The following is a 26627-nucleotide window of genomic DNA, read 5'->3' as shown; positions in this document are numbered from 1 at the left end:
TGGAGACTAATGTTCAAAGTCTTTTAGACCAATACCCGTCCCTCACCACTTCCCCCACATACCTGCCACCCATCCGGGAGATTCAACACCAAATCGATCTTTTACCCGGCGCCACCCTCCCCAATCTTCCCCACTACCGTATGAGCCCGAGTGAGTATAAGATCCTACATGATCAAATACAAGAACTACTCGACAAAGGGCATATCCAGCCCAGTTTAAGCCCTTGTGCCATTCCCGCTTTACTTACACCTAAAAAGGATGGCACTTGGCGGATGTGTGTGGATAGTCGGGCGATTAACAAAATCACAGTCAAGTATCGGTTCCCTATCCCACGTATCAACGATCTATTCGATCAACTAGGAGGTGCATCTATTTATTCCAAGATAGACCTCAAAAGCGGCTACCATCAAATCCGGATTCGACCAGGTGATGAATGGAAAACGGCGTTCAAGACTAATGAAGGCTTGTTCGAATGGTTGGTCATGCTTTTTGGCCTATCTAACGCTCCAAGCACCTTCATGCGTCTTATGAATCAAGTTTTTCTTCCTTTTCTCAATAAGTTTGTTGTAGTTTATTTTGATGACATACTCATCTATAGTAAAACAAAAAACGACCATATAAATCATCTTAAACTCGTTTTCTCTACATTACACGAGCATGCTTTAGTTATTAACCTTAAGAAATGTCTTTTCTTCACCACTGAGTTATCATTCCTAAGCTTTATTATTGGCCAAAACACAGTAAAAATGGATCCCAAGAAAACTCAAGCTATCTCCACTTGGCCTATTCCTTCAACTGTCAAAGACATACAATGTTTTCTTGGAATAGCATCCTTTTATCGGAAATTTATACGTAACTTCAGTACATTGGTTGCACCCTTAACAGATTGTTTAAAAAAGGGGAAATTATGTTGGGGACCTAGTCAACTTGACAGTTTTCAGACCATCCAACAGAAATTAGTAGAACATCCTGTCCTTACCCTACCCGATTTCTCTCAACCCTTTGAAGTTAGCGTAGATGCCTCAGGAATCGGAATAGGAGCTGTTTTATCCCAAAATAACCACCCCATTGAATATTTTAGCGAAAAATTAAGTCCTTCCCGCGAAAATTGGAGCACGTATGAGCAAGAATTATATGCCTTAGTTCGTGCCCTTAAGCAATGGGAGCACTACCTCCTTAATAAGGAGTTTATTCTATTCACTGACCATTTTTCTTTGAAGTTCTTAAATACACAGAAGCACATCAGCCGAATGCATGCTCGATGGCTCTCTTTTCTCCAAAGATTTGATTTTGTAATCAAACATAAATCAGGAGTTACCAATAAAGCCGCTGATGCTTTGAGTAGGAAAGGGACACTTTTAACTATCCTACAAGGGGAAATTATAGCTTTTGACAGCTTACCAAGCACCTATGAATCTGATGATGACTTCAAAGACATTTGGACCCACTGTACAAATAATGGTAACACAAAAGACTTTCATTTACTAGATGGGTACCTCTTTAAGGAGGACCACTTGTGCATCTCTCGAACTTCCCTACGAGAGGCTCTTATTAAAGAATTACATGCTGGAGGTTTAGCTGGTCATTTTGGCCGGGACAAGACATATACTTTAGTATCCTCTCGGTACTATTGGCCCCAACTACGTCGAGATGTTCTTAGTTATGTATCTCGATGCTTCATATGCCAAACGAATAAAGGCCAAGCCCAAAATACCGGTCTTTACTCACCACTTCCAATCCCGGTATCCATCTGGGAAGATCTTTCGATGGACTTCATCCTTGGCCTTCCAAAAACTCCATGTGGATTTGACTCCGTACTTGTAGTAGTGGTCAGATTCAGTAAGATGGCCCATTTCTTAGCATGTAAAAAGACCTCCGACGCGGTTTACGTTGCTAACCTATTTTTTAGAGAAATTGTTCGGCTACATGGCATTCCTAAGACAATTGTGTCTGATCGGGATGTCAAGTTTCTTGGTTATTTTTGGCGCACACTATGGCGTAAGTTTGACACTTCCCTCAAGTACAGCACTACAAGCCACCCCCAAACTGATGGACAAACGGAGGTAACAAATCGCACTTTGGGTAATCTCATTCGGTGTCTATCTAGCAACCGACCAAAACAATGGGACCTTGCTCTTGCACAAGATGAGTTCGCCTTCAATCACATGAAAAATCGAACCATAGGGAAGTCTCCATTTGAGGTAGTTTACACTAAATTACCCCGTCTAACCGTAGACCTTACTAATATACCTTCCTATGTTGATATTAATGTAGAAGTTGAGCAAATGGCAGAACGTATTGTACAACTACATCAGGAGGTTCGGGAGCATATGGAGGCTACTACTTCCATGTACAAACAACAGGCTGATCACAAACGAAGACAACATGATTTCAAACCGGGCGACCTCGTCATGATTTATTTACGAAAAGGTCGTTTTCCACCCGGGAAATTTCATAAGCTCAATAAAAAGAGAATCGGTCCTTTCTCAATTATCCAACAGTGTGGTCCTAATGCTTTCAAGATTGAGCTTCCCCTGGAATACAACTTCAGCCCTATATTTAATGTAGCACATTATGAAGCTCTGGATGGTTTTGCTTTGGCAACATAACTCAGGGACGAGTTTTATTCTTCAGGGGGTGAATTCTGATGTAGTCTTGTAAAGCGTATTTTTGATTAAGATGTTAGTTAAAGCCTAAAGTTGTTAGCTGTTGGTTGGTAATAAGCCTAACGGCTACTTTCTTGTTAGCTGTTAGTTAGTAATAAGCCTAACGGCTAGTTTCCAGCTCCCTCATTATAAAAGGAGCTTTCCTGTGCGTTAGAAAACACACTTTTGACATTCTAATAAAAATTCCCTCTCGGTTTTCACCAAGCTTGGTTATCTTAATGTTCATCCTCATATGATTGTATATGATTGTATTGCTCTTCGTTGAGCTTGTCATTTTTTTGTTATATACTTTTTTTCTCTTGCTCCTCTGCAATCTTGTATTCTTGACCAAATTTCCTTTTCATTTATAAATGAGAATTTGTTTCTTGTTCAAAATAATAGAATTACTACCCACCAAAAGCCCTTTAGTCCCATGGGGTAGAGGAGATAAAAAATGTTGCCCAAAACATCACCTACTAATAAGAAAAGAAGATGTGAGAGTGGGTCTTGTCTTGGCCTCTTGAAGCAAGAATTCTCCCCTTTGGACGTGCATTGAAGCTGAATCTTTCTTTCTAATGAGGCAAATAAAGGTTTATCTCAAACTAGAATTGACATGTACATTCATATGAAATTCGTGGAAGGGCCACATGGAATCTGACTTAAAGAAGATGCCAAACTTTTACAATGAATTTTATGGTAAAACCATCTGGCCCCAGAGCATTAGTCCAAACCTCAGCTCATTGAACTGTCTTTATAGCCATGTTTTATCATAAACTAAAATGGGTGCACTCAACATTTATAACTCAAAGCAATATCTTCACTTTTAGTTAACACCAACCCATTTTTTTGAAGAAAGTGATTTAGCATTCATTGGGGTGCTATTTCGTCGAGTTGTCAAATGTTGTACTCATCTTCATTTATTTCTTTGGTATCTTTTCGGGTTTGATTGGTTCTTTTTTCTTTCTTTTTCGCTCCCTTAGGAGTTTGTATCCTTAAGCATTTACTCTCTTTTCATATATCAATGAAAAGTTTGTTTATTGTTCAGGAAAAAAAAAACGTGAATACATTGTCATCTAAGATTTCAATAATCAGCAACTTTCTTTTCTTTACAGATAAGTATTTATGAAAAAATCTCATGTTCTCATCGCCTTCTTTTAACTCGGTAATCTTACATTTCTAGCAAAGATTTATTTTTTCAAAAATCAATAACTTAATGGGCTCACCTTTGAGAATACTTCTTTTACTAATCTCATCGTAACTAATTGAAAAGTCCTCCTCTTCTTAGGCATCAATGGAAGAAATTGTCTCCCTTATTTTCATTTCTTGGAAATAAAAGCAAAAAGATGGGGGAAAACGCTCTCTTCTCTCTCCTCCTTCAACGTAGGCTCCTCAAGGTATTCTCTAGTTCAAAGTTGGGTCTTTTTCTAGATTAGTTCTACTATCAAGTTTAAGATCTTTGATCAAATTCGTTTTAGATTTGGTTTTAAGAAATTATAAAGTATGAACTTGAAAAGTTGTTGTATTGGCAACAAGTTCTATTGGGTTTGGAGTGAAAACAACCGTTGCTTTATTAGAGACTCTAAGAATGTGATAGGAACCAATTTTATTGATACCACATATCCAAGCCAAGGGAAAATTTGAGAGATCCCTGCTCTCCTATAACCTCACAGAGTCACAATACTCAAGATAACAAAAACATGAGAAAATAGAAATGTCCCTCCCCTCCTTTTATCTACTATAACCGACCCCCCTAACTAACAATATTCCCTTGGGCCCACAACGTTCCCAAGAGTAGACAGCCAGGCACACTTTTCCTAATTCGCACGTGCTTCCCTTAATTTCTTCTTTCGAGTATACATCTTGGTGATCGGGGGTCTATCAGAATGTTCATCTTCCTCTTCATAAGTTTCAACTCCATTGGTTTGAGAGCACTTTGGTGGATTGTTTGCATCTTCTCATTCATTCGAGGCTCTTCAAGCAAGTCAGAGATGAACATTGAACTTGTCGTCTTCAGAAGAAACGCTCCATGTTTTGTTGGCTTTTGGAATTAGTTGTTTGGCCTTCTCCAGGTGGTAGAAAATATATCTCTACTTGTTGGTTTCAACAAATTTGCTTGGTAAGTTTTTTGGGAAATGATAAGTGACTACTTGTTCGTTAAGGCTTCCTCAAGAATGCATTCAAAGGTTGAATCTCTAGAAGACGGTTCAAAAGCTTTGAGTCCACAGATCGGGCAGTGGGAACCTTTAAGGGAGACTGTTGCATTGGAAAGTTTTTGAAATTGGCAAAAGGAGCCCATTAAATTCATTCTCCCATTAAATCCAATTTGGAAAATGCTATTAACGAAGAAAAAGAAAGGGTTGAGAAGGACAACAGTCTCTCGCATTTTACGATTCCTTTGGATGGTGATCAAATTTAGGCTCCCTTTTTTCATGGCATTATTAACTCAACCAATGACGTGGCAAAGAAAAGTTACGAGATTTTTAATAATTTGAATGATGAGGACGATTTAAACCTAAGAATAGTAGTCAAGATTCACCTATAGAATTTTAAGATATCTGAAAGGAACTCCAGGAAAAGGTATATTGTTCAAAAAACACAACCATTTGGAGGTTGAAGTTTATACCGATGTTGATTGGGCAGGAAGTATGATAGATAGAAGATCTACTTCTGGTTATTGTTCATTTGTTGGAGGTAACTTAGTAACTTGGCGAAGTAAGAAACAAAATGTAGTGGCCAGAAGCAATGCTGAAGCAGAATTTAGGGCCTTAACCCATGGTATTTGTGAAGGGATATGGATAAAAAGGTTACTTGAAGAATTAAGAGTATTTCAGAAAGCACCCATAAAAGTTTATTGCGACAACAAGGCTGCCATCTCCATAGCCCACAATCCAATTCAACGTGATAGGACTAAGTATATTGAAATTGACAAACATTTCATCAAAGAAAAAGTTGATACCGGCGTGATATGTATCCCTTACCTCCCAACAAAGAAGCAGACTGCCGATGTGTTTTTTTTTTTTAACAAGATACGAACTTTTCATTGATATATGAAAATGAACAGAATTGTTCAAAGATACAAACTCCCGAAGGAGTGATAGAGAAAGCAAGAAATAGAAAATAAAACATAAGACAAGACTACAAAGGAGAAATAAAGGCCTCCCAATTCATACAAATCATACTAGGGGAATACGAAGAGAACAGATCGGAAAGAGCACACCATTGAGAAGCTTTGAATTTGGCAATGTTGAAGCATTCCAATGGCGGGCGACAAGAATCTTAAAAAATCCTTTGATTTCTCTCAAACCATAATTCTGAGATGATAGCCTTAAATCTATTAATCCAAAGTAGATTAGCTTTAGGTGCCAACCCAACACCATGTAGAATCTGAAAAATATTGTTATCAGCCACACGATCCCACACCCATACTAATTGGAACATCTGGAGAAAAAGATTCCAACAAACAGTAGCATATGGGCAGAAAAAGAAGACATGATTTAAGCTTTCTTCATTTTCTGCACATAAAAAGCAAATGGATGGCTGTAAAGCCATCTTAGGAGACTTTCTCTGAAAAATATCTGCTGTATTGACTTTGCCATATAATAGAATCCAAATTAACATATTAACTCGTTTTGGGCTGCCCGAACTCCAAAGAGAGAGTAGAAGAGCTTTTGAAACCCGCAAATTAGCTCTTTGAGACTTGCACAGAGAAGAAACGGAGAAGAGGCCCGACTTTTCCAAGCTCCAACAACGAACATCATCATTTTCTGAAATAGTAACTGAAGAAATGCAAGAAAGAAGCTCCGAAAGCTCCAAAATCTCCTCATCCTTCAATGCCCTTCGAGTTAAAATATTCCATGAAGAGGACTCACTATCCCAAGCTTCCGAAACCGAAATAAGAGGAGAAGCCGAAATGCTATAAATATAAGGAAATCTATTCTTTAAGAGAGAGACTCCAATCTATAAAAAATGCCAGAAGAGAGTTCTCCGACCATTGCCAACTTTGAAAAAAAAGGATTTCTCCACCTGAAGCCATTGTTTGTTGATATTATTCCAAGGACTACGACTCGAACCATGAAGTTTAGGTATCGCATTCCAATTAAAACGGTCAGAACCATATAAGCTGGCCACCACCCTACGCCATAAAGCTTCTGTCTCCATGCTGAACCTCCATCCCCATTTAGATAAAAGAGCATTGTTGCGCTTAAGAATACAACCAATGCTTAAACCACCTGCTTCCCGCGGGAGGGAGGCAATATCCCATCTCACCAAATGTCTCAAGGATCCTTTTGAAGAATCGCCCCACAAAAAGGAACAGGCTGCCGATGTGTTGACCAAAAGGACTACCGAAAGTACAATTTGACAGGATGGTTGACAAGCTGGCAATGGAAGATATCTTTCAACTAGCTTGAGGGAGAGTGTTGGTTTATTATTTGTAAATATTAGCTGTAAATTAGTTGTCAATATTAATTGTTATTTTATCTTTATTTCCATTTATGTTTGAGCCGATCTTCTACATAAGAAGGCTATGTATTTCTTATTATTAACATGTATTGGAATACAAATAATTTGATTCCATCAAAACTAAGTGTTATTTTTCTATTCTTCTCTCTTTTTTTTGTTCTTTTTTCACCCCCCTGAGGGCTTTATATCCTGAACATTTTTCCTTTTCATATATCAATGAAAAGTTGTTTCTTGTTAATAAAAAAAAAAAAGACGGAGAAGCCCGAGTCATTACCATTTGAACAATTCCCTTATCCATTGGTAACAACTACAAGGATCAAATAATTTGTGATGTTCTTGACATCGATGTGTCATATTCTGTTAGGAAGGCCATGGTAGTATGACACTCAAGTAATTCATAAAGGGCGTGAAAATATCTATGAATTCTTTTGGATGGGCAAATGGTAGCCTTACTCCCTTTGATAGGAGCTGACACCTCCCATTCTAGAGAAAAAGGACAGCCGTTTCACCTTGCCAATGGGAAACACTTTCTTTTTTCCAAAAATGAGCTGATTCTAGGCTTAGTTATTAAGGATTTTACTCCTACGGACAGCACATTTCTCTCTGAGATCCCTTTTGAAATAACCACTTTACTTGAAAAATTCCCGACTATCACCACACTTCTAAACCATCTACCACCTCTCCACAATATTCAGCACCATCTTGACCTTATACCAGGAGCCACATTACCTAATCTGCCTCATTACCGCATGAGTCCTATTGAATATGACATCTTACATGACCAAATACATGAATTACTGTACAAGGGTTATATTCAGCCTAGCTTGAGTCCGTGTGCGGTGCCCGCCCTCCTAACTCCAAAAAAGGATGGATCTTGGCGGATGTGTGTTGACAGTCATGCTATCAACAAAATAACCATTACGTACCGTTTTCCTATTCCCCGTATCAATGACTTGTTTGATCAACTAGGAGGAGAGCTTTTCTTCTCCAAGATCGATTTGCGAAGTGGATATCGTCAGATACGCATCCGATCGGGGGACGAATGGAAAACAGCATTTAAAACCAACAAAGGACTGTTCGAGTGGCTGGTAATGCCTTTTGGGTTCCAACGCCCCTAGTATCTTCATGAGGTTGATGCACCGAGTTCTTCTCCCTTTCCGTAATAAATTTGTAGTTGTTTATTTTGATAATATTTTAATGTATAGTAATTCTAAGGAAAACCATTTACACCACCTTAGCTTGCTGTTTTCCACATTAAGTGATAATAACCTAGTGATAAATTTAAGAAAGTGCATGTTCCTTGTTTCTGAGATATCATTTTTAGGCTTCATTATCAGTGGGAAAGGTATACAGATGGACCCTAAGAAAATAAAGGCAATAATAGATTGGCCTCAACCTAAAACAGTAAAGGATAGTCAATGTTTTTTAGGCCTTGCATCTTTTTATAGAAAATTCATAAGAAACTTCAGCTCACTAGTTGCTCCTTTAACTGATTACCTTAAAAAAGGAAAGTTCTCATGGGGTAATGAACAGACAACCAGTTTCGTAACTAATCAACAAAAACATAGTCAAAGCCCTGTCCTTAGCTTACCCGACTTTATACAACCGTTTTAAGTATCGGTAGATGCTTCAGGGAGTAGGCATAGGGGCTGTCTTATCCCAAAGTAATCACCCTATAGAATACTTTAGTGAGAAATTAAGTCCTTCACGCCAAAATTGGAGCACCTATGAGCAAGAACTCTATGCATTAGTCCATGCCATTGTAGCACTACCTTGATCAGTTTTCCCTCAAGTTCCTTAATACTCAAAACATGTAAAAAAACTATTTATCATGGCACATTATCTATGGATTTTATCCTAGGATTACCCAAAACACAACGTGGGTTTGAATCGGTTTTAGTTGTGGTGGATCGCTTCAGTAAGATGGCACATTATTTAGCATGTAAAAAAACTTCAGATGTTTATGTGGCTAATCTTATTTTCAAGGAAGTCATTCGTCTTCACAGTATCCCGAAAACCATTGTATCGGACCGCAATGTCAAGTTTCTTAGCAATTTTTGACGAACTTTATGGTGTAAATTCGATACCTCACTTAAATACAGCACCACCAGTCATCCACAAACTGATGGCCAAACAGAAGTTACCAACAGAACACTGGGAAACTTAATTCGTTGCCTATCCAGTGACCGTCCTAAACAATGGGACCTTGCTCTTGCCCAAGCCAAGTTCGCTTTTAATCATATGCAGAATAGATCTACAAGGAAGTCTCCATTTGAAGTGGTCTATACTAAACTCCCTCATCTTATTGTTGACCTTACTAATTTACCATCTTCTATTGATTTTAGTTTGGAAGCTGAACAAATGGCAGAAAGGATAATAAAACTGCATCAAGAAGTCCGTGACCATATTGATGTCACCAATTCAAAGTATAAAGCTGATGCAGATAGTAAACAGAGACCAGTAGACTTTCAAAAAGGGGATCTTGTCATGATTTACCTAAGGAAAGGTAGAATACCTGCTGGCAAGTATAACAAGCTTAATAAAAACAAGATTGGTCCCTTTCCAATCCAAGAAAAAATGTGGGGACAATGCATATAAAATTCAACTACCTACTGAATACAACATCAGCCCAATCTTTAATGTCGCAGACATTTTTCCCTATCAAGCCCCTGACTCCTTTACACTGCATCCTAAAAACTCGAGGACGAGTTTGTTTTTGAGGGGGAGGAAATCTGATGTAGCCATTAGTCCCATTTGTTAGTTGTTTGGTTAATTGTTTGTTATTAGGTTAGGTTAGTTCTGTTAGTTAAAGTTTCTTCCTTGGCTCCTTGTTTATAAATAGGCAGCCTTCTCCTTGTAGAGGATTATCTCTCAATCTTAATAAAATTCTCTCTTCTTAGTTACCCCAGATTCTATTTCTAAATAGTCTCAATGCTCCTAGATTCTTATAGGCCAAAATTGATACTCACTTCCTGATCTCACATTTAGTAGTAAAAATTGCATACCGCAGTATCAGTTACTGCAAGTAATTGGAGGGTTTTTAACTCACTCAATTAATAAACCCAACGGCCCTTTATTCACTGCACTCAAGCCACAACGCTAGCCATTAGAAATGGTTTCATATGCAAAATTTAAAAATTATAAATTGACCAATCACGTAAAGTACAATTAATTTATTCCAGTTACCTATAATAGCTTGGGTTCTTTGGTTCAGCTTCGTTGACAAGCTCAGCTGCTTCCTCTAAATGAACCTCAATTTCTATTGTCATTGCTCCAAACTTATCTGACAAAAGTTCAGCTCGTAGGACAGACAATTGCAGCAAAACAAACTTCCAATAGCATGATTTGGCTTGTGCAGCATCAGCTAGTGCTTGCCACTATAAACCAAAAAGAAAATCATAATATAACATTAAATTCCCATTAAGAACCAATAAATCTTATTTCATGCGTGTGCAGATGTTATTTTGGTTAATTAGGCTTAATACATACACAATTGATATTTAAACATAAGAAAAATATTTTCTTTTGTGGGAAACTAATGTGGAGGAGAGAGAATGTCATCTACTAAAATGGAGCATAGTCTCAGTGCTAATTAAAAAGGATGTAACCTGAAAATTCTAAGGAAGCACAATCTGGGGTTTGGAGATTCCTTCTCGAGATTGAAGCTCCATGATACAAAGTTAAACTAAGAAAATATGGAAACAAACAAATGAGAGTTCACTAACAAGAAGAGCCAAAAAGAGCTCGTGGCCATACATTTGGAAACAAAGGTAGTATGCAAAGGCTTTGTCTACGTTCAAGCTTCGAGATGGAAGATGTTGATTTATTATTTGTGAATATTAGCCGTAAATATTAATGGTTAATTTATTCTTGTTATCTTTTTTGTATAGGTCTTTCTTCTATATAAGAAGACTATGTATTTCTTATTCTATATACTTTGGAATACAATTATTTTTATTCCATCGAAATGAAGTTGGTATCGAGCTAGGTTATCCTTAAAACCCTAGTCACTATAAACTTAGCCGCCACCGCCGCGCCACCGCTGGAACTCTAGCTGCCGTCCTCAAATGGTGCATCCTACTTCCGGACGGTTCCTTCGTGTGAGGCTGTTCATATTGCTGGCTGATCGTCCTTCCGTCGACATCGCCGTTCGCAGATCTGTAGTCGAGCATCACACATCCAGGAAATTTCTTTCCTTATTTAATATTTACACAGTTTTTTTTCCTTGGGCAGATGTTTTGTATTTTTTCATTATTAGCTGAGTTCCATGGTTGCTATTAGTCTTTATGATGATCTTATATATGTATGTACTTTTTACAGCTTCAGTTTCTGACACAATAAATATTGATTCTCAGTTTTCGACAAAAGCAGCTCCAACTTCTATTAACTTTACTTGGGAAAGTTTGATCCACATCTTTTTCCTCTGGCCTTTTGCTCGACAGTGCTGGGAACTCACTTTCAATGAGTTTAATTTGGCTTGGGTTTTTGGCAATGTGACTGCAGATAATGTTCAGCAGCTACTTCTCAGGCTAAACTTAAATCCTAAAGCCAATCTCCTTTGCTGCTGAACTTAAATCCTAAAGCCAATCTCCTTTGGCTTACCTTTGAAGGAAAAAGACAATGTTCAGCAGTGCGCTTCAATCTAGCTAAGTTTAAAACTTCTCAATGGTGTTCCTTGTCGTCGTTATTTAGAAATTATTCCCCTAGCTTGATTTGTTCTAATTGGGCAGCATTATTGTATTATGTTAAGTTTTTATTTCTATTTCTACTCTTTCACCCACCCACCCCCCCCCCCCCACCCTCTAATTGTAATTAGCTATCATGGCATTTTGGTTATTTTCATACATCAATGAAATACTTGTTTCGGACCAAAAAAAAAAGAGAGAGAGAGAATTTGAATTCTTGAACATTATTGTTCCTTTTCATTATTTCAATGAGAAATTCATATCATGTTCAAAAAAAATATATATATATATATATATATATTTACCTGGGAAAGCATTGTTCCATCAAGAATTTCAGCAAGTCTATAAACTTGATAGTTAGGTCCCAAAGCTTCAGCTTTAATCGATTGCCATAGCATCACAAGGGCTTCAGCTTCATCAACAGACATCAGCTTCTGGTATGTAGCTGTAACCGGAGATGACAGACTAATATCAGTATGTTGGACTTGCATATCACAAGTGCCTGATAAGTTCCTGCCCTTCCTCATTAACCTTGACAAAAGCCGTTTGAGACTACTGAGACTTGTACTGCTCTTCATATCTGCAGGTGCTATAACATTATCCACAGACAAATCCACATTGCTTAAAAGAGTGCTCGAATTCAGGCTTGCTTTATGTGGAGTCCATGTAGAAGCAAATTTCATATTTATCATTGTGCTCGTTAGCTTGAAGCAAGCAAAACTAATACATCCAACTACTACAAGAGCTCTCACGTTCTTGACGAAACTGTACCTAGGCAACCATAATTCTGAAATTTTCCATTTGTTTGTGCGAAGGTCCCTTTTCAATTGAACAGATGATGAGTTTGGATCACTCTTTTTTTTTTCTGTTCCTAATTGACTTGGCAGATTAGTAGGAGTTAACCGTCTAACGATATTCCCAAGATTCTGGGAAGAATTCAAATAAGGAAAAGAGTCCTCAATATCCCTCCACTCTGATACAGAGGAAGAGGATATGGGCCTGTTATTCGTGTGAACTATGCTCGGTTGAGAATGGTTAATTTTCTTCTTTGCAACCGTTTTCTTCTCACCATGGAAAAAACTAACCTGCACAAATATAGAAAGATGAAGTTGCTACAACTAAGTTCATTGTGTTTTCTGATTTAGAAAAGTATTCTCAAATTTGATCCATCGGTATGAATCTCACCAGAGTCAGAGAGCAATCCTGCGTATCTTTAAAGCCACCAAGTACAGCATCCTTTAACCATATTTCCTGCTCAAGTACAACAGGCTTTCAGATATAAAAATAATATAGGCATGAACAAAATAGACAAAATTTTAAATAAATAAGTATATGAAATCCTTGGAGCTACATATATTATATTTTCATATTCATATTCCTGCAAATATTTTTTTTTTTCCTTTTTTTGAACAGCACTCCTTTGGTTGATGAAAAGAAACCAAAAATGTTCGAGGATACAATCTCCCGATGGGAGAGAAAAAATGTAAAATCAGAAACTATCTTGGAGATATAAAGCCTTCCCTATTAAAACAAATGTCTTTAAACGAATAATGCTCAAACAAAGATAATAAAGAAGAATAATGGGAAGAGTAGAGACCAAGAAGATATCCAAAAGTATGTATGAGATTTGAACTAAGGGAACAAACTGAAGTAAATAAACGATATATCAGAACAGCTGAACTGTAGCACTTCTGTTTCCAATACAAACGTATAAACAATACTGTAGAGAGAAAGGTTGGAGAGAAGTAATTCCATTATTATTCACAGAATAATAAGTCAGAAGCGGAGACGCAACTTCTGTTCTCAAATCCGGTGTCCTTTTACCAGTTTGGCAGATATCCAAGTTTTTTGCAGGGTTTTACGAGCTCGAAAATGGTGGTGAGGCTTTGATTGTCGAGGTTTGGCTGCAAGAACAAACCATTTTACTGGGTAATGCCTGCCAATAGCCAATCTCCCAAAGACGGCAAGCATCTCAAGGTTCTAGGCTACTATAATCCACTGCCAGGGTCAAGATGGCGGTAAATAAATGGGTCTTAATTTTGAAAGGGTGAAGTATTGGACTACTACCCCAAATAAGCAAAACGTTCCTCAAAACAAAAACATGGCATATCCAGATAGCCCTATCAAATCAATCAAAATATCTTTCAAATAAAATGCAAAACAAATACTTACTTTCAATATTAAATTAATTCAAAACATTGAAATAATTTAAAACAAACTTTATCAATCCTCTAAAACATGATTTCAAATATTTCACAAATAAACAAAATATCAATTTTAAACCTTTAAATAAATCTAAACAAAACTTTATCAAATCATTTAAGAATACTTCAAATACTATGCAGATAAACATAATTTCAATTGCCAAATTAGTTTTCAAATCCATAATAAAACTTCAATTTCATATGCAAGATATCAATTTCAAATCTTCCTATCAAATCCAAAATATATTTTAGTTTTTGAAATACGACAAATCACTTACAACACTTTTCGAAGGGATACGGTAAATAACTTACAACGCTTTTTCGAAGGGATATGGTAAATTACTTACCTCTTTCAGAAATCCTACGAATCTAATTAACTTCTTCCTTGGTAGTTGTCAACTTAGAGGCCTAGAAACAACCAATATCCAAAATCAATTCTTAAATCCTATCCAAGGATTTAAATTCAACCAATTACTAACTCAAATCTTATCTTCCCAATTTTCCCATTCAAACACTTTTTTATGTAAAATAATTAGGAAAGTATGGATTTGGGGCTACAAAACCAGATCTGAAAACTAGGTTAAAAAGCCTCTAAAATCCCCCATAACAACCTTTAAAATTACAAGAATCGATATAAATCAATACGAGCTAAACTTACAAAAAGTTTCTCAATAAAACCAGCTTAAAAACCTTCTAAACAATTGAAAATTTGGGGATTTTAAATCTGAAAAAGTTTCTGTTTTATAAAATAAAACTTCCAAGAATTTTCCATAAAACAATTAACAATTTATTGATTTTTATAGAAAAATCAGATCTGAAAACTTTATAGAAAACCTTTAAAATTTGGTAAAAACATAGGATTTTTCATGTAAAAATCAGAACAATAAACTATAGTTTATGGGATTCAAATAGGTAAACTTTTTATGCAAAAAGAGCCTCAAAATAGCCCAAAAGCAATCTCATAAACAAAAAGATTCAAACCAAAAATTCTGGAAAATTTTTAGGGCAAAAGTCCTTAAAATCTTTTATTCTAAAAAACAAAGACCTCAGAACTTTTCCCAATAAACTGAATTAAAGAACTACAAATCAAGAGAAATAAAACTAAAACAATGAGAAGAAAATCTTACCAATCTTTGAGAGAAAATACTAAACTCTTCTTCTTTTTTTTTTCTTCTTTGAGAGAAAACTAGGTCTAACAGTTTAAGAAAATAAAACTTAGGGTTTAAGGGCTTTTATAACAAATCCTAATGAATCCTTATTTAAAAAGGATAATAAAAAGATAAAGATTTAATAAAACTCTTTCTTTTTATTTTTTTCAAATTCTAAGAACAAATTATCTTTCAAAAATAATTTCTAAACCAAAAAGGTTTATCTTTGAGAAAATAAAAGAAAACAACTAAAAAATAATAATTTAAATATATATATATTTATATATATTTTTTCGATTGTTACAAACACCCCACCTAAAAAGAAATTTCGTCCTCGAAATTTACATATCTTGCTAAGCGAATACTCAGGATACTATCTATCATATCCTTTTCAGTTTCCCAATTAGCTTCTTCAGATGAATGATTCCTCCATAAAACTTTTAAAAGAGGAATAGTTTTATTGCATAAAACTCGATCCTTCTTGTCCAAAATTTGAATTGGAATCTCATCATAGGTTAGGTTTTCTTTTACTTGGAGTGGTTCGTAGCTTAGCACATGTGATGCGTCTGCAATATACTTTCGAAGCATTGAAACATGGAAAGTATTGTGGATTCGATCTAAGGCAGGTGGTAAGGCCAAGCGATATGTTACAACACCCACCGTTTCTAAAATTTCAAAGGTCCAATAAATCTTGGCCTAAGCTTTCCTTTCCTTTCAAATCTTAAAATTCCTTTTAATGGTGAAACTTTCAGAAATACCATGTTTCCAACCTCAAAGCTCAATTCTTTCTTCTAACATCAGCATAACTTTTTTTTTTTGACGACTCTAGGCTGTCTCCATTCTCTGTCTGATTAAGTTAATGGACTCGTTTGTCTTCTGCTCTAATTCTGGTCCCAAAATTAAATTCTCTCCAACTTCACTCCAATTGACAAGTGACCTGCATTTTCGTCCATAAAAAACCTCGAAGGGTGTCATTCCAATGGTTGCTTGATAGCTACTATTATAAAAAAATTCAATAAAATGCATATGTTTCTCCCAACTCCCTTGAAAAACCAACGTACAAGCTCGAAGCATATCTTCCAATGTTTGAATTGTCCTCTCTATTTGGCCATCGGTCTGCGGGTGAAAAGCAATACTGAAGTCAAGTCTCGTGCCCATAGCTTTATGCAAACTTCTCCAAAACTTGGAGGTAAACTTTGGATCTCTATCCGATACTATAGAGATCGGTATACCATGTAGTCGAACTATTTCCTTGACATAAATTTGAGCCCATTTTTTTGCTGTGTAAGTAGACTTACCCGGTAAAAAGTGAGTTGATTTAGTTAAACGGTCAACAATGACCCACACAGTCTCAAAACCATGTTGTGTCTTAGGTAATCCAGTCACAAAATCCATTGAGATAGTCTCCCATTTCCACTCAGGTATAACCAATGGTTGGAGGGGTCCCGATGGTTTTTTATGTTCAATTTTTACCTGCTGGCATGTTAGACAATGACTAACAAAGTCGACAACGTCTCGCTTCATTCCTATCCACCAATAAGTTCTTCGGAGGTCTTGGTACATTTTTAAACTCCCAGGGTGAACCGAATATGGAGTATTATGAGTTTCAGCCATGATCTCCTTCTTAATAGGTTTTAAAACAAAATCTTATTAATCACCTTTCCAATATGACGATTTATCCTTCTCCTTTAACATAAAGGGAAAATCAAATTCTCGCACTGTACTTACGTTTCATCGCCAAAGTCTCATGCAATATCTTTGAACAAACACATACCAAAGTTCTAAGTTTCAAATAACAACGAGACTTCTTGTACCAATACGTATAATTCATAAGCACAAATCTTGTCATAAATTGTCAAGTTGTATGGGGATGTAACTGATGTCTCAACATGTTTATTTCAAATTGTTTGCTCATTCCTCTCGTAAACTCGATAAGATGGATTCGCTTCTACCACATGTCTCGGATTTCTTGAGTAAGCGAGTGAACCTGAAGACTATTTAGGGTTTCAAACCTAAACTCTACCTAGGGTGTCTGTCCTTGTCGCACGATAGGTTAAGAGTAAATGAGCGACCTATTTTTTTCCGTTAAGCTAGGAGGGTCCCTCTCAAATGAAAACAATTCTTGGTCTGTCAAAATGATAAAACTTTTCCTTGTCCATTACTGCTTCTCACGTACTATTCTTTATTAAGGCTAATATACTCTTGGCGTTCCCTTTAAAACTCCAAATGACATATATTCTTAATTTCCAACACATGTTCAACATATAATCTTACAACAACCTTACCTTTGTAGTTTCTAATTAAACCTCTGGTATGGTCTCTTTTTTTCTATTAACTATTTGACATTTCACATCTCCAAAACTTTTCTTAGCTTGAACCAATTGAACTAGTCGAAGTCTTTTCATCTTAATGACTGAATAAAACTCAAAAAAAATTTAAAGTACCTCAAAATGACTATTCACTCTAGAGTCAACAACCTATTTTCTTGTTTGAAGTCTTATTGCTTCAGCGTTTTCCATTGATAACCTTATATAAGCATGTTATTTAAATAAGTGAGCTTCAAGTTTTTTTTTTTTTAATTACACTTAATCATACGCCTTTTATTCATTTAGTAGAACACCCAAATGACTAAGATGTCTTACTTCATCCATAAAACTTCAAACTTTGCGACCATAATTCATAATATTATCAACCATGCTCAATTATCCTTAGTTCTCGTATAAAGACTGAAGTTATATCAAACTCATACCAAATGGGGAAAGATGTGACGCTATCTAGAGTTCGAGATCATTCCTTAATATAGCATGTCGATCGACGAGTCCATAGTTTAAAACTTGATAAACTTAGATTGCTGTCTTGTGCAACTATGACAAGAGAGTATATTTCCAAAACCAAAAGTTTCTTAAAACGTCTCCAAAAGGTTGAGTAATAAAATATAAATATAAATATATATATACACATACACACTCAAAGGTTTTCTTATCCTCAATTAAATACCAAGATCGTTCTCTTGTCCAACACACATGTAGCTTTAGAAATCAATTAACTAACAATATACCTAATATCGATGAGTTCTAAAAAGTTTCTATCTCTTCCATCTATTCTTCATATTCAAAAGGTATTCATTAGTCCATTCTATTCACTGGGTGAAACATTTGTACTTCTAACCAAAATTTAACTTATAGCTTGTGGGAACTCTACTTTTGGTCCTTACTCCCTAAGGAACGTAAGAATATAATTTAATCTCACACTACAAGAGTATACCCAACGTTGAGATCATATCATTGACTCCATTTGTCAACACTATGCTGCCAAAAAAAAAATTCTATAAGACATAACCAAACTACTTTATAAGAAAGCTTTATGTCGATTTTTCCTCAATAAGTTCCATAAAAATAATTTTACCAAGAAAGGTAACCTAACTTAACTATGATTAAGGAGATAACCATAGAAGTTAATCTTTAGAGAAAACATCGTATCCTTTGGATTATCCAAACCTAAATGTTCTGGCATGAGCGTTTATCTGACTTAGCTAACCTTGCTTATAGAGTCTACAGAACCTTATAACCTTGCTCTGATACCAACTGTAACAACCCGTATTTTCTAATACGGTCATTCTGACAAAATGCGGAAACGTAACTTTCAAGAAACCTTAAGAACTAAAATTATTCAGCGGAAGCAATTTCTTTACAGAAATTTTCTAAACTAACTTAACTAAATAGGAGGATGACTTTCAAACTCATGCCAGTATGCTAAACTTCACCTTCTACCAGAACGATCATTCAATCCTTCATCTGAAAAATATTTAGGAAAACAAAGATGAGTACAAAAACACTCAATAAGCAATTTCCATATCGAATTTCAAAATTCATTTTCCTTTCAAAACATTCGTAAAAAAAATACGAACAGATCAAAACTTTTAAAGTCCTTTAAAATATTTAATACAATTTTCAAAACTTTCAAAACAAACTAAATCTTCAGAAACAAAGTCTTCAAATAAGGTAAAATTTTCAGTCAATCAAAACAAACTTTCATTCTTTCCAAACAAACTTTCATTCATTCAAAACGAACTTTCATTTGATCAAACTCAAAATCCTTCAAAACAAACTTTCTTCCAATCAAAACCTTCAAAATTCCTTCTAAAACATTTGGTACAACTTTCAAACTTTCGAATAACTAAATCATTCAAACATTCAAAACAATCTTACATTCATTCATACTTTCAAAATCAGAGTGGAATGTTGCATTATTTGGGTAGCCTACAGAACATATGTGGTTACCCGTCGGTAACACCAATCAATCAGAAGCTTCTATCAGAGTTGTCGAATTAATATCGACCAAAACAGAGTTGTCGAAATAATATCGACCAGAACAAAGTTACTTTAAGTGTGAGGCCATGTGAGTGAATGACACACACATGAATCTTCATTCCAAGGAATGTCAAACCACAAAAGTGTCTTCCCACAATAAGCCAGAACAGAAATCCATCAATTCCAAATTAGACTACTACCCCTAAAAGCAAAACGTTCCTCAAAACAAAAACATGGCATATCCAGATAGCCCTATCAAATCAATCAAAATATCTTTCAAATAAAATGCAAAACAAATACTTACTTTCAATATTAAATTAATTCAAAACATTGAAATAATTTAAAACAAACTTTATCAATCCTCTAAAACATGATTTCAAATATTTCACAAATAAACAAAATATCAATTTTAAACCTTTAAATAAATCTAAACAAAACTTTATCAAATCATTTAAGAATACTTCAAATACTATGCAAATAAACATAATTTCAATTGCCAAATTAGTTTTCAAATCCATAATAAAACTTCAATTTCATATGCAAGATATCAATTTCAAATCTTCCTATCAAATCCAAAATATATTTTAGTTTTTGAAATACGACAAATCACTTACAACACTTTTCGAAGGGATACGGTAAATAACTTACAACACTTTTTCGAAAGGATATGGTAAATTACTTACCTTTCTCAGAAATCCTACGAATCTAATTAACTTCTTCCTTGGTAGTTGTCAACTTAGAGGCCTAGAAACAACCAATATCCAAAATCAATTCTTAAATCCTATCCAAGGATTTAAATTCAACCAATTACTAACTCAAATCTTATCTACCCAATTTTCCCATTCAAAACACTTTTTTATGTAAAATAATTAGGAAAGTATGGATTTGGGGCTACAAAACCAGATCTGAAAACTAGGTTAAAAAGCCTCTAAAATCCACCATAACAACCTTTAAAATTACAAGAATCGATATAAATCAATACGAGCTAAATTTACAAAAAGTTTCTCAATAAAACCAGCTTAAAAACCTTCTAAACAATTGAAAATTTGGGGATTTTAAATCTGAAAAAGTTTCTGTTTTATAAAATAAAACTTCCAAGAATTTTCCATAAAACAATTAACAATTTATTGATTTTTATAGAAAAATCAGATCTGAAAACTTTATAGAAAACCTTTAAAATTTGGTAAAAACATAGGATTTTTCATGTAAAAATCAGAACAATAAACTATAGTTTATGGGATTCAAATAGGTAAACTTTTTATGCAAAAAGAGCCTCAAAATAGCCCAAAAACAATCTCATAAACAAAAAGATTCAAACCAAAAATTCTGGAAAATTTTTAGGGCAAAAGTCCTTAAAATCTTTTATTCTAAAAAACAAAGACCTCAAAACTTTTCCCAATAAACTGAATTAAAGAACTACAAATCAAGAGAAATAAAACTAAAACAATGAGAAGAAAATCTTACCGATCTTTGAGAGAAAATACCAAACTCTTCTTCTTTTTTTTTTTCTTCTTTGAGAGAAAACTAGGTCTAACAGTTTAAGAAAATAAAACTTAGGGTTTAAGGGCTTTTATAACAAATCCTAATGAATCCTTATTTAAAAAGGATAATAAAAAGATAAAGATTTAATAAAACTCTTTCTTTTTATTTTTTTCAAATTCTAAAAACAAATTATCTTTCAAAAATAATTTCTAAACCAAAAAGGTTTATCTTTGAGAAAATAAAAGAAAACAACTAAAAAATAATAATTTAAATATATATATATTTATATATATTTTTTCGGTTGTTACAAGAGAGTTGCTTGATTATCACGCCACAGTTTGGTTGCAGTGGTGGTATGAAATACTGGATTAGATGCAATAGAGAGAATTGGGGGTTCCCGTGGTCCATGGAGAAAAATTTCTACACAATGGAGGAGTGTTGAGGCCTTTGTATCCTACAAAGTTGGCTGTGGCAGTAAGGTCTACTTTTGCCATTCTCGTTGGACTTCTCTTAGTCCATTAAAGGAAGGTTTTTCCAGATTGTTTAAGCTTTCCTTAATACCTCATGGTTCTGTCGCTAATTTTTGGGATATTGCCACTGGTTCATGGAATATTATTTTGAGAAGACCTTTGAAGGAAGATGAGCTACAAGAGTTTTCTGGCTTGTTACATGTGGTTAGTTCTTTTTCAATCACTAATGAGGGGGACCAAAGAGAATGGAGTATTGATCCTACATGGGTGTTTACTGTAAATTCAGTTTGCAGATTGTTTATTTCCTCATCGATCCCTAAGGAATTATTTACAGACTTATGAAAGTCTAAAAGCCCAAGGAAAGTTAATATCTTTTCTTGGATACTACTCAAAAGGAAGCTAAATACTGCTGATTTGATCCAGAAGAAACTTCCTATAGCTTCATTGCTTCCTTCTTTTTGTGTTCTTTGTGAATCCAGTGGGGAGATATTGATCATTTGTTCTTCCATTGTTCTTTTGGCACTCGAGGCTGGATTTCTCTTGTTGATCAGTTCAAGATCAGTTGGGTTTTTTATTTGAGGGCTGAAGCAAATCTGACTCAATCGTTAAGTGGAGTCACACACTTGTCACCTACGGCAAGACTTCTGTGGAGTCACACACTTGTCACCTACGGCAAGACTTCTGTGGATTAATGTGGTGAAGAGTTTTCTCTCAGAAATCTGGTTTAAAAGGAATTCGAGGATTTTTAAGAGTAAAAGAAGATTTGATTGTCTCTCATCCGCCATGCTCAAAGCATCTCACGGGTGTTCTCTTTCTGAGTCATTCTCACATTACTCCCTTTCTCTTATTTTTAACAGTTGGGATGTTTTTATTTGGCCTTGTAATTCTGTTGTTTAGATGATGTATTTTTGTCTTTATGTTTCTTTTTCACTCTTTTGAGAGTTTGTATCCTTGAACAATTATTGTTTCTTTTCATTTTTTCAATGAAAAGATCGTTTTTTGTTCCAAAAAAATTAATTAGATATATTAGTTATAAACCAAAAAATTAAATAATTGTGCAAAAAAAACACAAACAGGTTACAGAAACATTTATATACAATTTTCATTCTATTAATATGGTATATCGGTGATAGACCAAATCACAAATTAGCATGCAAACACATTAATCGAAAGTGAAAGTTACATAATCACGTATATACCATAATACCATTTTAATTCGATTGATATGGTATATCAATAATAGAACAACCGCATGCCTTATGGCGAAAGGTGATAGAAAGTTTGTATGGTTCCTCTGAGTTAGGCTGGTCTTCCGGTTCTATGTTAAATGGCTGCCTTAGAAGACCTTGGATCAACATCTATCGCCAATGGAGCCATTGGAATCAGTTTGCGGGTTTTAAGCTTGGATCAGGAGATAGCATCCTGTTTTGGACTCATAAATGGATTGAAAATCAGCCCCTAAAGGATAGATTCTCAAAGATCTATCAAATCTCCACCAATCCTTCCGGATCAGTAGTTGAGTTTTGGGATGCACAGACCCTATCTTGGAGAATTTCTACAAGACGAGCTCTAAAAGATGATGAAATAGAGGAGTTCAGTGCACTTTTATATCTTCTGCATTCTCATTCTCCTTCCAATGAATTGGATAGGAGGCTTTGGTCACTTGAACCTTCGGGTATGTTTTCTGTTGCATCAATCAGTAAACTATGTAGTGCTTCTTCATTGCCAAAGGCCTTATTTAAAGCTATCTGGAAATCCAAAAGTCCTAAAAAGGTCAGCTTTCTCATTTGGATATTAATTTATGGAAAAGTTAATACTAATGAAGTTTTGCAAAAGAAGCTTCCCAACTTCAGTCTGCTGCCATCCATTTGTGCATTATGTCAGTCCAATGAGGAGAATATGGTGCATTTGTTCTTCTTCTGCTCCTATGCTAGATATTGTTGGAATTCTTTGTTTGAGGAATTCAACATGGTTTGGGCTTTTGGCAACAATGTATCTGACAACTTGGTTCAAATTCTATCAGGTCCTGTTTTTAACCCAAAAGCCTCTTTATTATGGATCAATGCAGTCAAGGCATTGGTGTTCGAAGTTTGGTACGAAAGAAATCTTAGAACCTTTGAAGGAAAGAAGCAGTCCCCCGCGGCTCGTCTTGACATCGCTAGATTTAAAGCTTCTCAATGGAGCTCTCTATCTCCTTTATTTAAATCTTATTCCCCTAGTCTGATTTGCTCGAATTGGAATGTTTTTTTGGCAGTTTTTTAAGATTTTAGTTTATTTTTGTTTCATTTCAATTTTCACTCTTTCGAGAGTTTGTATCCTTGAACATTTTGTTCCTTTTCATTATCTTCATGAGAAGTTCGTATCTTGTTCAAAAAAAAAAAAAAACAAATGTTAAATAAGCATGAAAAAGAACACTAAAATAAAATGAAAATTACGTAATCACTAATATATCATTTTCATTCTTCTGATATGGTGTAACGGTGATAGAACAAATATTAAAATAAGCATGCAAAAAGAATACTTAGTAGTATTAGTTGAATCTTATTGTATTTTTCAAAATCAAAACTCGGGGAGGATAATTGGCCGCGGTAGGATGCTTGATGGTCTCTACTACTTTGATGAAGGTATCTTTAGTAATAAAATAACTCAGGGTCTTAGTAGTATTAGTTCTCTTCCTGTTAGGGAACAAATTATGTTTTGGCATCGTAGACTAAGACATCCCAGTTTTTTCTATTTAAAATATCTGTTTCCGAAGTTATTTAAGGGAATTGATTGTTCATCTTTTAATTGTGAAAGTTGTGTTTTAGCAAAAAATCATCACTCCACATATTTTCCAAAACCTTATAAAGCTTCCAAACCATTTTACTTAATTCACAGTGATGTTTGGCGTCCTTCTAAAATCAGTACTCATAGTGGAAGAAGATGGTTTATAACTTTAGAAGATCCAAATTGGAAACTAGCTGATCTTAAGAAAAACCTGGCAAGTGAGTTTCAAATCAAGGACTTGGGAACATTAAAATATTGTTTAGAGATGGAATTCGCGAGATCGAAGAAAGGTATATTCGTTAATCAAAGAAAATATGTTCTTGACTTACTTGGAGAAACAGGATTGCTTGGTTGTAGGATCGCAGAAACTCCTATTGAACCAAACTTGAAATTACAAGTAGCAAACACAGAATAAATAAAGGATAGGGAACAATACCAGAGACTGGTGGGAAGATTAATTTATCTGTCACATACGCAACCAGATATTGCATTTGCTGTAAGTATGGTAAGTCAATTCATGAATGCACCTGGACCAACTCATTTTGAAGCTGTCTATAGAATCTTGAGATATTTGAAGGGAACTCCTGGAAAAGGTATGTTATTTGAAAAGAATAACCACTTCCAAGTAGAAGTTTATACTGATGCAGATTGAGCTGGAAGTACTACTGATAGAAGATCTACTTCTGGTTACTGTTCCTTTGTTGGAGGAAATCTAGTTACATGGAAGAGTAAAAAATAAAATGTAGTGGCCAGGAGTACTGCTGAAGCAGAGTTTAGAGCATTGGCTCATGGAATTTGTGAAGGTATATGGATCAGAAGGATGCTTGAAGAATTGAAGATTCCTAAAACGATACCTATACAGATTTATTGTGACAATAAGTCTGCCATATCTATAGCTCATAACTCTGTGCTACATGACAGAACCAAACATATCGAGGTTGACAAACATTTTATTAAAGAGAAGATTGATGCAGGTGCAATATGTATCCCTTATCTTTCGACAACAGAGCAAATTACGGATGTTTTAACTAAGGGACTTCCAAAGAAACAATTCGACAATTTAATCAGCAAGTTGGCTATGGACGACATCTTCAAGCCAGCTTGAGGGGGAGTGTTGGATTTATCAATATTCGTGTAAATATTAGTTGTCAATATTAGTTGTTAATATTTAGTCTTTATGATAGTTATTGCTTTCCTTGTCTGTAGTAGGTCATTCTCCTATATAAGAAGACCTAAGTTACATGTTTGAATATAACAGAATATTTTCATTCACTCAAATTTACAAATACTAATAGAAAACTGAAGTTACATCATCACTAATATACTATTTGTATTCTATTGATATGGTATATCAATGATACACCAGATAGTAAATGAACATGAAAAAAAAAATACTAATAAAAAATCGAAGTTACATAATCACTGATATACCATTTTAATTCTATTGATATTGCATATTAGTGATAGACCAAATACTTAATAAGCATGTAAAAAAGCACGGATAGAAAACGGAAGTTACATAATCCCTTATATATTATTTTCATTCTACTGACACAATACATCATGGAGAGACATCTATCACCGACAGGTCTGTCATTGATAGGGTCTATCAGGGCAGACGTGTACGACTGATAGATGAATGATGTTGAGATATGTTGATGGCATTTTTTGACTTTTTCACACATTTTTTATCCGGGCTAGGCTTGAAATTCTACTGTATTTGCAATTTTTTTAGCTTGTGTTAGATTTGTTGCTATTATTTAGAGCCAAATTGCTATGTATGCAATTGCCCAAAAAAAAAATGATATACCTAATATGAACTTCACCGTACTTGTCATTTTTACAAAATACGTTATCATGTGATAAATTTGAAATTATTTAGACTAAATATGCTATTATCACAAAATTCCCTTTATTATTATTTTTTAAAGCATCCTACCTATTAGTTAAAATCAATTAGGCTAAAAGATAATTTACCAACAATTGATATGTGTTCTCTGCATTCTTTTTCTCCATTCCGGAATTTGAGAATCGAGTAGCCATAGCTTGTTTTGAATTCAAAGTGGACTGCTCAAGCTTTTCAAAAACCTCAGCATCACTGCACTGGAAACATAATATCCAAATTAATAGTAAAACAAATATAGAACAACTAAAGTAACACTACATATCAAACTTTCAGCAGTTTCAGATGGTAAAAGATCATGGAATTATTTTATTGCATCTGAACTACATATAATATTAAAAAAAATATATGTATCTACCTGACCGAGAAGGAAAACACAAAAAGCCTCCTCAAGTTTCAGATCTACACCCTCTGATGCTATAAGACATTCACATATGGTTTTTGCTTTTTCAATCTACATAAGAATAGTATAAGATATAGCATTAATTAAAAGGAAAACAGCAATCCACTCTTATGTTTTTAGTGACTGTTCTTCATTCATTTCCGTGGAAAA

General features: G+C 34.8%; 1 protein-coding gene across 3 annotated transcripts in view; it reads right to left on the bottom strand.

Moving 5' to 3' along the window:
• Positions 1 to 26627, bottom strand: part of PARC6 (plastid division protein) — a 51967-nt gene that overhangs the window by 8336 nt on the left and 17004 nt on the right. For 2 of the 3 annotated variants that reach the window (XM_022300322.2, XM_088119514.1), the window contains 5 exons: positions 26433 to 26528; positions 26149 to 26274; positions 12977 to 13042; positions 12097 to 12876; positions 10293 to 10483 (listed from right to left, as the gene is read on the bottom strand). In XM_022300322.2, the coding sequence (XP_022156014.1) occupies positions 10293 to 10483; positions 12097 to 12876; positions 12977 to 13042; positions 26149 to 26274; positions 26433 to 26528 (1259 nt within the window). Of the gene's footprint in view, positions 1 to 10292; positions 10484 to 10714; positions 10792 to 12096; positions 12877 to 12976; positions 13043 to 26148; positions 26275 to 26432; positions 26529 to 26627 lie in introns of those variants that run through there. The other variant, XM_088119513.1, reaches the window with a different exon arrangement.

This window comes from Momordica charantia (genome assembly GCF_013281855.1).
Source record: "Momordica charantia cultivar OHB3-1 chromosome 11 unlocalized genomic scaffold, Mcharantia_2.0 BLBB01000011.1, whole genome shotgun sequence".
Taxonomy (NCBI): Eukaryota; Viridiplantae; Streptophyta; class Magnoliopsida; order Cucurbitales; family Cucurbitaceae; genus Momordica; species Momordica charantia.
Note: the sequence above shows the minus strand (reverse complement) of the source record. Positions and strands in the feature narration are given on the sequence as shown.